At 43.7% G+C, this 17,468-nt stretch overlaps 1 protein-coding gene across 3 annotated transcripts in view; it reads left to right on the forward strand.

Annotated features, from left to right (window-relative positions):
* Window positions 1-17,468, forward strand: part of eif4e3 (eukaryotic translation initiation factor 4E family member 3) — a 59,705-nt gene that overhangs the window by 7,847 nt on the left and 34,390 nt on the right. The window contains exon 2 of one of the 3 annotated variants that reach the window (XM_078414503.1): window positions 563-614. The exons of 1 other annotated variant lie outside the window; for it this stretch is intronic. Coding sequence is in view for 1 of the 2 variants with exons in the window: in XM_078414501.1 (XP_078270627.1) it covers window positions 5,286-5,473 (188 nt within the window). In the remaining variant the exon portion in view is untranslated. Of the gene's footprint in view, window positions 1-562; window positions 615-5,240; window positions 5,474-17,468 lie in introns of those variants that run through there. One more of the 3 variants, XM_078414501.1, reaches the window with a different exon arrangement.

The raw sequence follows: 17,468 nt of genomic DNA on the forward strand, positions 1-17,468 counted from the left end.
AATACAGATTCTGAAAGAATCAACAGTTTAGGTTGCTCTGTGAGTGTTAATGAACATTCAAGATACGTAATTATAAATACTGCTGCTGAAGCTGTCAGCTATGTGAAGAAATCTTGCAATAAATCTTGCCAGTAGTAGTATTCATAGTACAAAAATGGCTTTATGAACCATATCGACCTTTGCACCTTTGTCTTGAGCCAAAAATCATTTCTTCTGTTCATTTTGCACAGTTGGCACCTTTTTGCCCCTTTGATCACTTATTAAATACTTAGGTAATTTTTTTATCATTTTTGGGTAGTGGGTATATGGAATGAACTGCATGTGGAAGTAGTTGAGGCAAGTACAACAGCAACATTCAATAGTCATTTGGACAGCTACATAGGAAGGAAAGGTTTGGAATGAAATGGGCTAAATGCAGGGAAATTATGGGGGAATTTTGGTCGGCATGGACGAGATAGGCCAAACAACTAAACTAAACTAATCTGTGCTTTAGATGTCTGTTTTCTATTCACTCGCCTAATTTTAATGTTTCTAACTTTGCTTGAATTTGCTATCTGATCAGATATAGGGCATGGATCCAGCATCCCATGGAGTTGAGAGAAGACCAGATGCAGGTTGGTAAAATACAGTTCCTGTGTAGGAAAATATATTCAGTGTTATCCAGTGGGAGTGTAGATGTCAAAGTTCCTTCAATGCATCAGGGAATAGTGGTTCAGGAGACTATAACTAACTAGAGATCCATTGATAGCAGGAAGGGCAGCTGTCTTGCATCATTGACTGTGGCACAAGGGGCTGCAGCTAAGGTCACATTTGCACTTAACGAGATGTAGAGCAGGGAGCTCCTTTTGTTCCTTCACACTATACTATCTACCTCACTGGAGACCCTCAGATTATCTTTCATCAGACTTGACTGGATTTTATCTTGCATTAAACGTTATTCCCTTTATCATGTGTCTGTACACTGTGGTTGGCTTGATTGTCTGTCCACTGATTGGTTAGCATGCAACTAAGTTTTTCACTGTACCTCGATACACGCAACAATAAACAAAACTAAACTATACTCTATCACTTATGGTGTATTTCTTTGCCATATTACACGTTCCCAAATCCCTCCTATTGTCTCCTATTTATACCATCTTAACACTCCACCTTATTTATTTCTGGTTTGTTAAACTGGAGAATGATGACATTGAATTGTCTGAGTAAACAGATTCTTGCCTTTCATAGTTTGATTCATCCCTTAGTCGCAAAAGTGCAGTGAAATGAGACCCACAAACCATAAGTTACTGAGGGTACTGGAAATATGCTGGACATGACATGGAAATATATTGTGCTGAAAATGCTCTGTCAAACAAATAGAATTTGTACGGAGCAAAAAAGAGCTGATGTTTCAAGACAAGCCCGTTCTGTGTTAAATTTATAGGCAACTGCAAAGTGGATTGGGCAGAACAGTGGCGCAGCAGTAGTGCCTTGCGGGTTCGATCCTGGCTACAGGTGCTGTCTGCATGGAGTTTGTACGTTCTCCCTGTGACTGCATGGGTTTTCTCCGGGTGCTCTGGTTTCCTCCCACACTCCAAAGACACACAGGTTTGTAGGTAAATTGGCTTTGGTAAAATTGTAAATTGTCCCTAGTGCGTAGGATAGAACTAGAGTGGGTGATCAATGGTCGGTGCGGACTCGGTGGGCCGAAGAGCCTGTTTCCACGCTGTATCTCTAAAGTCTAAAGATTGCTAATGTCGAACTCCATTTCTTGGAGCACCTCTATTGATCCAGCAGAAATAAAGGTCAGTAGTTTGGAATCTGATGTAACTTAATACCACTACCAATGGCAATATATTTCTATATAATTCATAGGAATATGCTGTTGCAAAACTAATAATAAGAGAAACTCATAAAGATACATCCAAACAGCAACTATTCTACTCATTCCCTCTTCACTTCCTCCGTAGATCCTCATGCTCTACCATGACCTGCTTCTACCAGTTTCATGGATCTTGAGGTTGCTGTTAAGGTCTTTGCCAGATCCTTGTATTCCGCCATAGCTGGGACAGATGGGAGAACATGTGGTCCTTTGACTCTCCTTTCACCTCCTTGTGCTCCCGTTGAAGTGAAATGACACTGAGCGTCGTCCTGCCCACTCCTTAACCTTGAGCAGTCATCCATTAGGACTTTCATTAGGTGACAGATGCAAGGAGTGAGCTGGTAGGAGAGGGACCTGGTTATTGCCAGATTCTTGATTAGTTCGGGTGTCAGGGGTTATGGGGCAAAGGCAGGAGAATGGGGATGAGAGGGAAAGATAAGTCAGCCACGATTGAAGGGTGGAGTAGACTTGATGGGTTGAATGGCCTAATTCTATTCCTGGAACTTATGAATTAAGGTCTGTGGAGGAATGGGAAGGAGAATTAAAGTGTTTATCTACCGGGAGATCAGGTAGGATCACGCGGGCTGAGCGCAGTTGATCCGTGAAACGATCGCCCAGTCTGCGTTTGGTCTCGCCGATGTATAAGAGCCCACTTCTTGAACAACGGATACAGTAGATGAGGTTGGAGGAGGTGCAAGTGAACCTCTGCCTAACCTGAAAGGGCTGTCGGGGTCCCTGGACAGAGTCGAGGGAGGAGGTATAGCAACAGGTGTTGCATCTTCTGCGGTTACAGGGGGAGGTACCAGGGGAGGGGGTAGTTTGGGTGGGAAGGGATGAGTTAACCAGGGAGTTGCAGAGGGAACAGTCTCTGCAGAAGGCGGAAAGGGGTGGAGATGGGAAAATATGACTAGTGGTGGGATCCCATTGGAGGTGGCAGAAATTTCTGTGATGCTGGAAGTAAGAATTTCACTGTTCTATCTGGGACATATGACAAAACATTTTGAGAACAATAGAGCATTTGACAGCACTGGGCCGATACTCACTGGAGTTTAGAAGAATGAGGGGGGGGTCCTCATTGAAATGTACAGAATAGTGAAAGGCTTGTATAGAGTGGAAGGTAGACACAAAATGCTGGAGTAACTCAACGGGTCAGGCAGCATCTCTGGAGAGAAGGAATGGGTGATGTTTGGTGTCGAGACCTTTTTTCAGACTGATGTCGGGATGGGGCGGGATAAAGATACAATGTAGTTGGAGACAGTAAGACTGGTGGGAGAACTGGGAAGGGGGAGGGGTTAGAGAGGAAAAACAGGGACTATCTGAAGTTAGAGAAGTCAATGTTGATACCACTGGGGTGTAAACTACCCAAGCGAAATATGAGGTGCTATTCCTCCAATTTGCGTTAGGCCTTACTCTGACAGTGGAGGAGGCCCAGCACAGAAAGGTCAGATTGGGAATGGGAGGGGGAGTTAAAGTGCTGAGCCACTGGAAAATCAGGTTGGTTAAGACGGACTGAGCAGAGGTGTTCAGTGAAACGATTGCCGAGCCTACACTTGGTCTCGCTGATGTAGAGAAGTTGACACCTGGAACAGCGGATACAGTTGATGAGGTTGGAGGAGGTGCAGGTGAACCTCTGCCTCACCTGGAAAGACTGCTTGGGTCCTTGAATGGAGTCGAGGGAGGAGTTAAAGGGACAGGTGTTGCATCTCATGCGGTTGCAGGGGAAAGTACCTGGGGAAGGGGTGGTTTGGGTGGGAAGGGACAAGTGGATCAGGGAGTTTCGGAGGGAACGGTCTCTGAAAAGCGGAAAGGGGTGGAGATGGGAAGAAGTGGCCAGCCGTGGGATCCCGTTGGAGGTGGCGGAAATGTTGAAGGATAATAGGTTGTATGCGACGGCTGATGGGGTGGAAGGTGAGGACAAGGGGGACTCTGTCCTTGTTACGAATAGGGGGAGGGGGAGCAAGAGCGGAGCTGCAGGATATTGAGGAGACCCTAGTGAGAGCCTCATCTATAACGGAAGAGGGGAACCCCCGTTCCCTAAAGAATGAAGACCTCTCTGATGCTCTTGTATGGAATACCTAATCCTGGGCGCTGATGAGGACTAGACGGAGGAATTGGGAGTAAGGGATAGAGTTTTTACAGGAAACAGGGTGGGAGGAAGTGTAGTCAAGATAGCTATGGGAGTCAGTAGGTTTGTAGTAGATGTCGGTCACAAGTCTGTCTCCTGTGATGGAGATGGTGAGATCCAGAAACGGTAGGGAGATGGTCCAAGTAAATTTAAGAGCAGGATGGAAATTAGTGGTGAAATTGATGAAGTCAGTGAGTTCTACATGGCAACAGGAGGTAGCACCAATGCAGTCATCAATGTAGCGGAGGTAGAGTTCGGGGATAGGGCCAGTGTACACCTAGAACAGGGATTGTTCGACGTACCCTACAAAGAAGCAGGCATAGCTAGGGCCCATGCGAGTGCCCATAGCTATGCCTTGGATTTGGAGGAAGTGGGAGGAGTTGAAGGAGAAGTTGATGAGGGTAAGGACCAGCTCTGCTAGGCAGAGGAGAGTATTGGCAGATGGAAATTGGCTGGTTCTGCGGTGGAGGAAGAAACGGAGGGCTTTAATACCCTCCTGGTGGGATATGAAGGTATAGAGTGACTGGACATTCATAGTAAAGATGAGGGAGTTGGGGCCTGGAAAACGGAAGTTATTGAGGAAACGGAGAGCATGTGAGGTGTCTTGGACATAGGTAGGAAGGGATTGGACCAGGGTAGATAGGATAGAGTCGAGATAGGTGGATGTGGAGAGGATGTTTCCTTTGGTGGGAGAGTCCAGGACTAGAGGTCATAGCCTCAGAATTAAAGGACGTTCTTTTGGGAAGGAGATGAGGAGGAATTCCTTTAGTCAGAGGGTGGCGAATCTGTGGAATTCTTTGCCACAGAAGGCTGTGGAGACCAAGTCAGTGGATATTTTTAAGGCACATATAGGTAGATCTTTATATCACAAAATGCTGGAGTAACTCAGCAGGTCAGGCAGCATCTCAGGAGAGAAGGAATGCGTGACGTGTCGGGTCGAGACCCTTCTTCAGATCTTGATTAGTACGGGTGTCCGGGGTTATGGGGCGAAGACAGGAGAATGAGGTGAGGAGGGAGAGATAGGTCAGCCACGATTGAATGGCGGAGTAGACTTGATGGTGCCCAATGGCCTATCACTCCTGATCTTGTGAAGACACTCATGACTCTTGCTTGCCTGAATTGGGCACTGAGGTAGCGCTCCCCTTGCCCGGGGTGCAGCCAATGGGCGCTCAGCCCGGAGTGTGACGTAAATTGTGGGTGACGTAATTGTGGGTGACGTCAGCGGCGGAGGGCAGGAGGCGGCGCGCATGCGCTGTGCGCTCCCGCCGCCGGTCGGCAGCGTCGCTGTTGTCGGTGAAAATGGCGGTGCCGTCGCGCCCCGAGCTGCTGTGGCCGCTGGAGGAGAGCGGGGAGCTCGCGCCCCCCGAGCTGCTGCTGGCGGACGATGACGACGAGACGGACGCCATTCACCTCAACCAGGAGGAGATCAACAACCACGACAAGTCCGGAGTTCCCCTTAACTCGCCCTGGACCTTCTGGCTGGATAGGTGAGGGAGGGGAGAAGTGAGGGAGGTGGAGGTGAGGGAGAAGTGAGGGGAGGTGAGGGAGGGGGGAGAAGTGAGGGGGAGGTGGAGGTGAGGGAGAGGGGGAGGTGGAGAAGTGAGGGAGGGGACTGTGAGGGAGGGGGGGAGTGTGAGGGAGGGGAGTGTGAGGGGAGAAGTGAGGGGAGGTGGAGAAGTGAGGGAGGGGAGAAGGGAGGGAGGGGGGAGTGTGAGGGAGGGGAGGAGTGTGAGGGAGGGGAGAAGGGAGGGAGGGGGGAGTGTGAGGGAGGGGAGAAGTGAGGGAGGGGGGAGTGTGAGGGAGGGGAGGAGTGTGAGGGAGGGGAGAAGTGAGGGAGGGGGGAGTGTGAGGGAGGGGAGGAGTGTGAGGGAGGGGAGAAGTGAGGGAGGGGGGAGTGTGAGGGAGGGGAGAAGTGAGGGAGGGGGGAGTGTGAGGTAGGGGGAGAAGTGAGGGAGGTGGAGGGAGGTGAGGGAGGGAGAAGTGAGGGTGTGGATGGAGTTGAGGGATTGGAGTGAGAAGGAGGGAGGAATGAAGGAGGAAGGGGAGGTAAGAAGAGAGGGAGTAGGGAGAGGGTGAGCAGGATGGAGGGGATGAGAGGGGAGAAGGGGGTATTAGTGAGGGACGGAGTAGTGGGAGAGGGAGGAAGGCGAATGAAGGAGGGAGTGGGGGGTGAGGAGGCAGGCCAGCAGCCTGTAAACAACGGGGGCGAAGGAGTACCAGCCCTCTCCAAACCCAGGTAGCACCTTTGGTAAATATGGATAGGTGACGCTTCGGGTCAGGACCCTTCTTCAGATTACACCCCACCGGTATGAACATTGACTTCTCCCACTTCAGGTAGTCCGTGCTTCCCCTCCCTATCCCCTTCCCTGTTCTCCCACTAATCTTCCTGTCTCCGACTATAACCTATCTTTGTCCCACCCCCTCCTCTGACATTTTGGCCTGGGACCCTTCTTCTGTCTATCAATGTACATACTGTTGTGTTGTAAGCTACCCAAGTGGAATATGAGGGGCTGTTCCTCCAGTTTTTTGTGATTGCCTCACTCTGGCAATGGAGGAGGCTCAGGACTGAAAAGCTAGTGTAGCAATGGGAAGAGGAGCTAAAATAGTTAGCAACCAGGAGATCCAGTGGGCCTTGGTGGATTGAATGCAAGTGTTCGGCAAAACAGTTGCCGAGTCTAGGTTTGGCCTCGCTGATTTAAAGAAGGCTATATCGGGAACACTGGATGCAGCAGGGTAGAGGATGTGTCCACGAACATCTGGGAGAAGGGCTGAGGTTCCTGGATGGAGGTGAGGGAGGAATTTAGTTAAGTTAAGGCCCCCTCGGTCATGGCTGACCATGGGTGATGCATCCTGGTTGTTGGCTGCTTGCTCCAAACCTCGGCTGGAGCAGCGTCGATGTGTGATCGGATGCAAGCCTGGGCGATGTCATATGAAGGACACACTGTTGCCCATGCACCACGTCCCCCCTCTCCACGTCGCTGATCGATCCAAAGGAACAGCAGAGCCGTTACAATTTGGCACCAGCGCCGTCGCAGGATCTGCCAGAACGAGGTTGTAGACAACGACGAACTCCCTTAGGGACTCCAACTCCGGATTTTTCTTGAAGTTTGCTCCTGGAGCCTTTTCCATGACTGAATATGGCCAAAAGTGGAGGTTTTAGATTAGAGTTTTCCCTCTCCTAGATGGACTGCCTTCCCAGGCTGACGAGCCTCATCTGCCCGAGACACGTTCTGGCGGGAGCGTCTACCTTCCCATCTATAGCACCTGCCCACTGCAGCCTTCATCCGCCTTCCCAGCCATTGTGACACTCCACAAAAGTCAGCCAGCCTCCTCCGACTGTTTCACCGTTGCGGTCTTGGTTGGATTGTTCTTTGTCGGGGACCTCCCCCTCGACCTTACCGCCATGGGCACAGCTCCAGACGGCATTGCTCTCAGGATCTTAGGACCACGCAAGCTTCACCACGACAAGGTGACAATCCACGGAGAAGGAGGAAGTATGAGGACAGATATTGCATCTCTTGCTGTTGCTAGGGGAAGTACCTGGTGAGAGGGTGGTTTGGGTGGAAAGGGATTAATGAACCAAGGAGCAACGGTCTAGGGAAGGCATAAAGAGGGGTTGAAAAGAAGTGACTGGTGGTGGAATCACATTGGAGGTGGTGGAAATGTTGGAGGATGATGTGTTGGATGTGGAAACTGGTGGGATGAAAGGTGAACTCTATCCTTTTAGTTTCTGTTAATTGGATGCACTAGTTTCTAGGATCTCATGCTAAAGGCATGATACATGAAACTGCAAATACGTGAATCTTGGGTGAACAATTGGCTGGAGGAACTCAGTAAGTGAAGGGAAATGGGCAATGGTATCTGAAGAAGGGTGCCGACTTGAAACGCGGTCTATATATTTTCCTTCTGCAGATGCTGTCTGGCCTGCTGAGTTCCTCCAACAGTTTGTTTTTTTACTCAAGTTAAACATTCATTGCAGCACAGTCTTTAAATATTTGTTACAGCCTTGACAATTTGAAAGTTTGCTACTGAATCCTACCATCCATCTGGAAGAAAGGCTACGACATTCTGGTTTTGAAATAGCCATAGGCTCTTTAGAGAATTTTAAAGCACTTAAAGCGTTTTTAATAGCACAGTTCAAATAGATGTGTGCTAATGTGTGAAACCCAAAGATGACATGTAAGCACAAGTTATTACAAATCTGTTGTGCTGCTGCTAGTAAGAATGTCATTATTCCAATTCAGAACGTATGACAAAAAAACACTTGACTCGAGGCAAAAGGGAGTAATAGAAACCTTGGTTTGACTGCTATTTCCTGCATTTAATGCACTTTTAAATACAGATTTGGTCTTTTTTATTGAAGAATATTTTTGTAATTGCGAAAATTCACTGGAAGGTTCATTCATTTAATTTCTGGATGAAAGAATTGTCAGATTAGGAAATATTGAGCAGATTGTTACAATCATGATTAGAATTTTTTTTGAGATCCTATTGAAAGTGTAAGATTGAGCAGCCCTAAGATGGATGCTGAGTGGATCTTTCCCCTTGAGAGAATCTAAGGTGGGGGTGGGAGGGATAGAGGGAGGAGGAATTAGGTGTCATGTATCAAAGACAAAGGAGGAGGAATTTCTCTTTGTGGAAGGGTGTAAATGTTAGGAATTCTCCTGCAAAGAGCTGCGAAGAGTGCAAATCATTGTAGACAGATCTTTATTCACAAAATGCTGGAGTAACTCAGCAGGTCAGGCAGCATCTCAGGAGAGAAGGAATTGGCCCATTCCTTCTCTCCTGAGATGCTGCCTGACCTGCTGAGTTACTCCAGCATTTTGTGAATAAATACCTTTGATTTGTACCAGCATCTGCAGTTATTTTCTTATACTATTGTAGACAGATCTGGTCAGCTAAGGCAGAGCAGGCTTAAGGCCATAGGACCTTCTATTACTGATATTCTTGTGTGTATGTTTTGATTGTTTTGAAGTGGGAACGTTTTTGTGACTGGATTCTCATTTCAACCCTAGCCCCACAACTATCACCAGAGTGATCTACCATTGTATTTTGGCATCTTAATCAGGTCACACATTCAAACTGCTGGAGGCAAACACATGACCCAAATGAGCAATTCAGGGTATGATTGAGAGAGAGTGTGCTGCACTGGTTTATTTGGAAGATGAATGAAACGAGTCTCCCAACAGACTCCTTATTTGATTTGTGGGTAACCTGGGGAGTTTTTGTTTTGATAAACATTTAGCCTATAGTTTTGAACGACCACATCGTTCTTATGTCAGCAAAATTGAAGTCTGCAAGAGGGAACGGTTGCAGTGGCATTGAAATGAAATTGACTTCAATATAATGACATATTCCCGGTAACAATTTTTTCAACTTGGAAGAAAGTGCACCAGTCTAGGTACTGTGTATGTTGATGACTTGATCATGAGTGTACAGGGCATTCTTTCTATTGTTGGAAGTGTGGTAAGCAGTGAGAAAGATGGTAATAAATTTGAAGGGATGTAGACGGGTTGGTGGAATGGGCAGACATGGCAGATGATGTTTAGCTAGAGAATTGCATCCATTCTAGTCTGCATTATGGGACATGTGGGTAGGTTCCAAAAGGGATGGAGCACAGGTGTAGAATGATTTCAGGTTGGAGACTACAAATATAAAAGCAGGCTGGAAAATCTGGAATTATTATTTTTTAAATGGGAAGGATTGGAAGACTAAAGAAGTATTCAAAGTTGTCAAATATCGAGGTTATGAATAAATTTAAAAGGTTTACATTGGCAAAGGGTTGGGAACCCCAGGGTACAGATTTAAAGTGATTGGCAAAAGAGAAAAATCCTCTTATCTGGAGTAAAGTCTCTACAAGCAGATTCATCCATGTTCAAAAGAAATTTTAATGTACACAATTGAAGGAGAAAATAATGCAGGGTAATGAGGAAAGCTGAGAATGGGATAGGCTGGAATTGCTCATGTAGAAAGTCAGCATGGATGAAATGGTTAGGAAGGAACTGCAGATGTTTGTTTAAACCGAAGATAGACACAAAAAGCTGGAGAAAAGGAATAGGTGATGCTTCGGGTCGAGTTACTCCGGCTTTTTGTGTGTATGGATGAAATGGTGTCCATTCTCCAATGACCTGCTGTTCCATGAAATCAATGAATCTGGCCATTTTCTCAAATACATATGGGAGTTTGTCTAGTTAGTTGTTGCATTTTGTGATTACTCAATATTGTCTGCAGATGAAAAGTATTTAATTGTCTGTGGATTTTTGATTGCTATAAAAATGTACGTTCTTTACGTTGTCATACAATTGAGTGGATGAAAGTCAAGAGTATGAATTCACTGATGGGATGACTCAATGCTGAAGTCTTCCCGGATACATTGAGACCATCTCTACTAATTATTTGGAAATATGGTTGCCAGTAAGTATGTGTGTGTATATATATATATATATTTATATACACACATGCATGCATACTGCTAGAGGAACACAAAACAACGGTCCAGGCAGCATTGGTGGAGGGAATTGGAGAATCAACATATGTGCTTTCAAAGACCCTTCATTTGGGCAGTTGATGCCCGACTCAGTTCCTCCAGTATTTAGTCCCAAATCCCATCATCTGACGTCTCTTGTGTCTGCTCTGCTTTTACCTGTACCGATAGATTGCCTGATGATGTTATTGAAGCATTGCCCTATTTAATGTTATTTCTGTTGTGCGCCATATCAATCTGCAATTTTGCCCTGGGGCATTACTATAATTCATAGTTAAATTGGCAATTGAAATTTAAATGCTCGACGTTGAGACAGGATGGTATTAGAAGGAAGTTGTTGTTGACAAGGCAGCTGCACTTGCTTTCAAATTATTTGTTGAAAACGCAATATTACATTTATATTTCAATGAATGATACTTGTATTAAAGTTGAAGACTTCTGTCACTTTCACTTCATTTGCAAGGATTGTGTTACACTATTTCTCAATTGACATTAATCTCATTGCATTAATTTCATGTGTGTTTAAATAGTTTTGAGAAGTTTTTACCTTTTATAATGGAGCTCTTTTTTTCCTAAACTTGCCATGAGAATTATTATACTACTCCAAAACACATTATTTAAAAATAAAATCAGACTTATTTTCCTAAAACTTGACAATACAGCTTTAAGGTCTGAATGTTTTGTTGGAAGCCACCAACTGTTCAATAGACAATAGGTGCAGGAGTAGGCCATTCAGCCCTTCGAGCCAGCACCGCCATTCAATGCGATCATGGCTGATCACTCTCAATCAGTACCCCGTTCCTGCCTTCTCCCCATACCCCCTCACTCCGCTATCCTTAAGAGCTCTATACAGCTCTCTCTTGAAAGCATCCAACGAACTGGCCTCCACTGCCTTCTGAGGCAGAGAATTCCACACCTTCACCACTCTCTGACTGAAAAAGTTCTTCCTCATCTCCGTTCTAAATGGCCTACCCCTTATTCTTAAACTGTGGCCCCTTGTTCTGGACTCCCCCAACATTGGGAACATGTTTTCTGCCTCTAATGTGTCCAATCCCCTAATTATCTTATATGTTTCAATAAGATCCCCCACACTATGAACTGTGGAAAGGAATGTACTTTTATTATTATATATCCTGATAGGTATATATGTTGAATTTTTAGTAAGTATTGGATAGATTAATATTTAAGCTTGGCTGTGTAACTGATAAAGCATATTGTCACAGTGAGCCAGGCTGATGTTTATATTAAACCCAGTCAACTTTGAATTGAATGTTCCCTCAGTATCATCACAACAAATGGTATTGATTTCAGTTCTAATAGAGAGGCACAGACAGTTTCAGCGCAGAATGTGCAGGTTCTGCGACAGACGTTCTTGAAACTAAAAAGTTCTCTATTTAGAAACATGAATGACAAGTTTACTTGATAAATATTATATAAATAGAACAAATGTTGACTTTGTTAGGTACAATATTGGTTCAACAAACAATGCTGATATAAAGGACATGCAGCTTTCTTTATGTAGTTTAGATCCAATCAGCGACCATAAAAAATACGTGTGGTATCTTTGAAATTTATTTTGATACCCCTAAATCTGGAATTTAATAATTCGTGACAGTTTCTTGGCTTTCTTCATGCTATTGATCTGGTTAGACGATTGTTTATTCATCTCACCATTAGATTCTCGCCTGTGGCTTGGGCGGAATTTCCTGTGGGGCAAGAATTGGGAAATAGCATGCAACATTTCCCAATTCTATATTTGCTTTAAAAATTCCTGACAGTGTTATTTACCCATATCCAAGAATGGATGTAAACAGGCAGGAACTATGGTGCAGGGTTGGTACTTTTCATGGAGCTCAGAACGTTCATGAGCTCCATGAAAAGTACCAACTCTGCACCATAGTTCCTTTTGTTCAAATATGAAATAATAATAATGTTTCATGTCATCCATCATGCACAGTAGACATAGCATGTTGAAGAATAACTATTTACACTACCAATGCTCTATAGATTTTTTTTGTTCAAAAATCGTCATAAAATCTAATGTTATTCGTTGCTGTGCCCAGAAATTTGGATCTAGTTTATTACCCAGGTATTTTGAACCTGCAGACCTTTTGCATGGTTTAAATTAATTGTGAAAAGAGATAAGGGAAACTTAGAAAATAATAGTAATCCGCTTCCATGCTTACCAGAGAGAATTCCATCAGTACACTACATCTTTGGGTGCACTACAGACCTCATCTCTTGTACCACCCACATTTATCACAGACATTTGGACAATATGGACAAATGGAGCTAATTTACTATCTGTTCCTGAAGAATCAATGTGAAAAATGCTCTTTGTAATAAGACTTCTAGGCCTGATTTGCATTTGTCAGCTGTAGTTCAGCTATTTAAGGAATTTTGCATTTTACTTGTTCTTGATTCTTTCCTTGTGAAATTACAAATGGATTTAAAATCCTAGACTATGCAGCCTGATCCCTTGGTTATATTATACTATAAATAGTAAAGGGATCAGTTTCCTGGTAGCGATTTGTTTCCTTCTGGTTCCTATTCTCTCTATTGTATAAGATATTATACAATGTATTTAGGTAGCAGTAACTGCAAATTGAGCTGAAACAGCATACTTGCTGTTCGCTGGCTTCTTACCAGATAATGATAGCTCCAATCCATGTAGCTGGGTAGAAATTCTACAGGATACTTGAAATTATGAGGGGTTTAGGCAGTTTATCTCTCCAGTAAGGCTTTCGAGATTATGCAGAAAGTTACATAGCAGTGTTTATATGCGCTGATGACCCCAGTGTTAAAGGTTGGTCTCGTAGCAAGATGTGATGCAAGAATTCCCTTTATTTTTAAGTAATGGAAACAAATAATATACTAAGCTTTAGCAGAAGTTTATTTTAAGTGAGGGGTGGTCTTGAAAATTACACAAAGTTATGAAATAACTCAAAAGGGATGACAAACACATACCCTCAGAATTAAGAGTGAAAGGGATATTATTCAATAAGTTTTTTAATAAAACAATCATGATTTACCTATTTTGTCTATAATTGGGTACTTTAGAAGTACCTAATTATTATGTACTATTCAGACATATTCTCAAGGACTTTGGCATCATTGGAAATTACTACAGAATAAAATGAAAATGCAGGATTGGTATTGTGTTCAGCACATCTGGGTATTGACACTTTACAAACAGGCAGTTTACTGAATTTAAGTTCCATCTGCATTTTTGCACCAACAAGATCAAAACAAGTTGCATTAACTGTTTTGATGCTTTCAATCCAATAGTTAGAAATGTTGCCACTTTAACGTGCTTTAAAACTGTCCATATCTAATCTTAAGACATTAGAACTCATAAATGCCTCAATTCCTAAACTGCCATGATCTTAGTAAAAATTAAGTATTCACTTAATATCTGCTCCATCTCTTGTGACTCTACACAAAGAAAGCCATGCTGATCTTTAAGTGGACCTATTCATTCCCTAGCCATTTTTTAACTCTTAATATACCTGTAAAATCTCTAAGGAATTTGCTTTACCTTGCCTGCCAGCTCTATTTCATGGGTTTTTTTCTGCCCTTCTGATTACCATCTTGCGTATTGTCCCATACTACATATATTCGTGGAGCGATTCACTTCATCCTGACTGCCTAAATCTGTCATATGCCTCCTCCTTCCTGAAGCGGTGACATACTGGGCAGGGAAAGGATGTATAGGAGAGAAAGTTCTATTACACGCGAGACATGATTTCTTCTAGTTCTTCTCAATTTCTTATCTGTTTACAAACTGATTGTTGGATGGTTTTGGGTCAGCTTTCAGCTAGGGCATGCTATATAAATAGAATAGTGTGAATTGTGAGGAAGATGCAATAAGGCTACAGGGTGACTTGGACAGGTTGTGTGAGTGGGCGGATACATGGCAGATGCAGTTTAATGTAGATAAGTGTGAGGTTATTCACTTTGGAAGTAAGAATAGAAAGGCAGATTATTATCTGAATGGTGTCAAGTTAGGAAGAGGGGATGTTCAACGAGATCTGGGTGTCCTAGTGCATCAGTCACTGAAAGGAAGCATGCAGGTACAGCAGGCAGTGAAGAAAGCCAATGGAATGTTGGCCTTCGTAACAAGAGGAGTTGAGTATAGGAGCAAAGAGGTCCTTCTACAGTTGTACCGGGCCCTGGTGAGACCGCACCTGGAGTACTGTGTGCAGTTTTGGTCTCCAAATTTGAGGAAGGATATTCTTGCTATTGAGGGCGTGCAGCGTAGGTTCACTAGGTTAATTCCCGGAATGGCGGGACTGTCGTATGTTGAAAGGCTGGAGCAATTAGGCTTGTATACACTGCATTTTAGAAGGATGAGGGGGGATCTTATTGAAACATATAAGATAATTAGGGGATTGGACACATTAGAGGCAGGAAACATGTTCCCAATGTTGGGGGAGTCCAGAACAAGGGGCCACAGTTTAAGAATAAGGGGTAGGCCATTTAGAACGGAGATGAGGAAGAACTTTTTCAGTCAGAGAGTGGTGAAGGTGTGGAATTCTCTGCCTCAGAAGGCAGTGGAGGCCAGTTCGTTGGATGCTTTCAAGAGAGAGCTGGATAGAGCTCTTAAGGATAGCGGAGTGAGGGGGTATGGGGAGAAGGCAGGAACGGGGTACTGATTGAGAGTGATCAGCCATGATCGCATTGAATGGCGGTGCTGGCTCGAAGGGCTGAATGGCCTACTCCTGCACCTATTGTCTATTGTCTAACATAGAAAATAGGTGCAGGAGTAGGCCATTCGGCCCTTCGAGCCTGCACCGCCATTCAATATAATCATGGCTGATCATCCAGCTCAGTAACCTGTACCTGCCTTCTCTCCATACCCCCTGATCCCTTTAGCCACAAGGGCCACATCTAACTCCCTCTTAAATATAGCCAATGAACTGGCCTCAACTACCCCCTGTGGCAGAGAATTCCACAGACTCACCACTCCCTGTGTGAAGAAATGTTTTCTCATCTCGGTCCTAAAAGACTTCCCCCTTATCCTTAAGCTGTGACCCCTGGTTCTGGACTTCCCCAACATCGGGAACAATCTTCCCGCATCTAGCCTCTCCAACCCCTTAAGAAATATATGTTTCTCTATAAGATCCCCCCGATGGAATGGAAATTGGAAAGCTTGTTAAAGTAATATATAAAAATATCAATGTAATTGAAAATCTGGGCCACGTTATAATGAATAAATTACAGGGTGGACTATAAAATTGTGGAAAATATGACCTCAGCTCATATTTTAAGCCAATGTTTACAGTTCAATGTTTGTCTTGAACGTAGTTAATCTAAGAATAGACAGGATCTTTGCAACTATTTTCACTTTTCGTCCTTCTTTTTCTAGTCCGTCCGTCCCCCCAGCTTTCAAGGTAAACAAGATGTAAGAGGCACCAGGAGAGCTCTGAGGGACAGCTTTCCCTGCTGCAGAATTTTAAAATAATACCAAAATGCCATTGCAGTTCATTTTTAATGGAATTTTACTCCATTTTGCTTTTGTTTATCAAGTTATGCAGTTCAGAAACGTGCCTTTCAGATGCACTGAATACTGCCCACTTGCCCACCGATACCAAGGCCGGGTAATTCTTTACTCCTAGTGGCATAATGTGGAACTAGCTTTGGTGAGAGAGCAGGTCGAAGGCTGCCAGATGAGCGATTAGCATGCAGCTCCTTGGATCTAGCCATCTCATCCAAGAAGACATGTTGCCAATTACAGCAGTGGCTCCTGGTTAGCAATAAACTATCCCAGCCCATTCAGTGCTTGCTCATGAGTTTCCACTATTAGTAAAACAAAATGAATAGCATGACTCATTAATAAAGATCTACCAAGATAAAGTTAAATTAGTATGTATAGGAATAAACTGCAGATGCTGTTTTACACTGAAGATAAACACAAAATGCTGGAGTCACTCAGAGGATCAGGCAGCATATCTGGAGAAAAGGAATAGGTGATGTTTCAGGTCAAGACCCTTCTTCAGACTCAAAGTAAAGTAGGTTAGGTGTTAGGATTTATTGTCCTGTTTTTGCCACAGCATCATTTATTATTTTCAACTGATTTATTGTAAAAGCAAATGGCAGTTTATGGTTTGAATATATAATTCTGAGGAGCTGCTGGAACAATACTAGCAGATGTGAATCATGGATTATCTTAATGTGTCTCTGTGACGAGGTGTAATTACATGCTGAATATTATCATTGTTGACAGGAAATTGTGTGAAGCATTGTGTGAATGCAGGATTGCAAGAGAAAGTTATTGCATGTATCAGTCTAATGGTCTTGCTAATGTTATACATTAAATTACCTTTACATCTAGAAATTGTATAAATTAAATTATAAAAAATGGACAATGCTATGATATCTGTAGAAAATCAGCACAGTACTTTGAAATCTAAAATCAAGGGCGGGTCTTTGGAGAATGTCATCAGAAAATGCAGTAAACTGCATGTAAGACATTTGTGAGGAGAAATGACCTTTCATCAGATGGAATTTATTTGTGCTCTTATCCGAATCCCATAATTGGAGAGCAACCACAAGAATGGCATTGATTCAAAAAGACGACCATTCACACTTTCCTGCATCCAGAGATGTATTTGAGCGGCATTTGAGAATTTTAGATAGGCCCGTGGACATACAGGAAATGGAGGACTATGGATCATGCGCAGGCAGAGGAGATTAGTTCAACTTGGTGTCATATTCGACACAAGCATTGTGGACTGAAGGGCTTGTTCCTGTGTAACATTGTTCTATGTAAGACCCTTCACCACCAAATCAAGTTTGTAATCAATCAATGTTCTTTCCTATAGTAAAACAGAAGGTGGAAGTATTAGAAAACGTACACCTATTTTGGGACTTGAAATTCTGTGACATTACATACACTATTGGGAACCGTGTAAGCTAAAGAATTCAACCCAAGAATCTGCCTGAATTTTGCATTCTTCAGCTGGTTTGTGTCCACATGGATCTACTAATGTTTTGTG

Source organism: Rhinoraja longicauda, chromosome 17 (genome assembly GCF_053455715.1).
Source record: "Rhinoraja longicauda isolate Sanriku21f chromosome 17, sRhiLon1.1, whole genome shotgun sequence".
Classification (NCBI taxonomy): domain Eukaryota; kingdom Metazoa; phylum Chordata; class Chondrichthyes; order Rajiformes; family Arhynchobatidae; genus Rhinoraja; species Rhinoraja longicauda.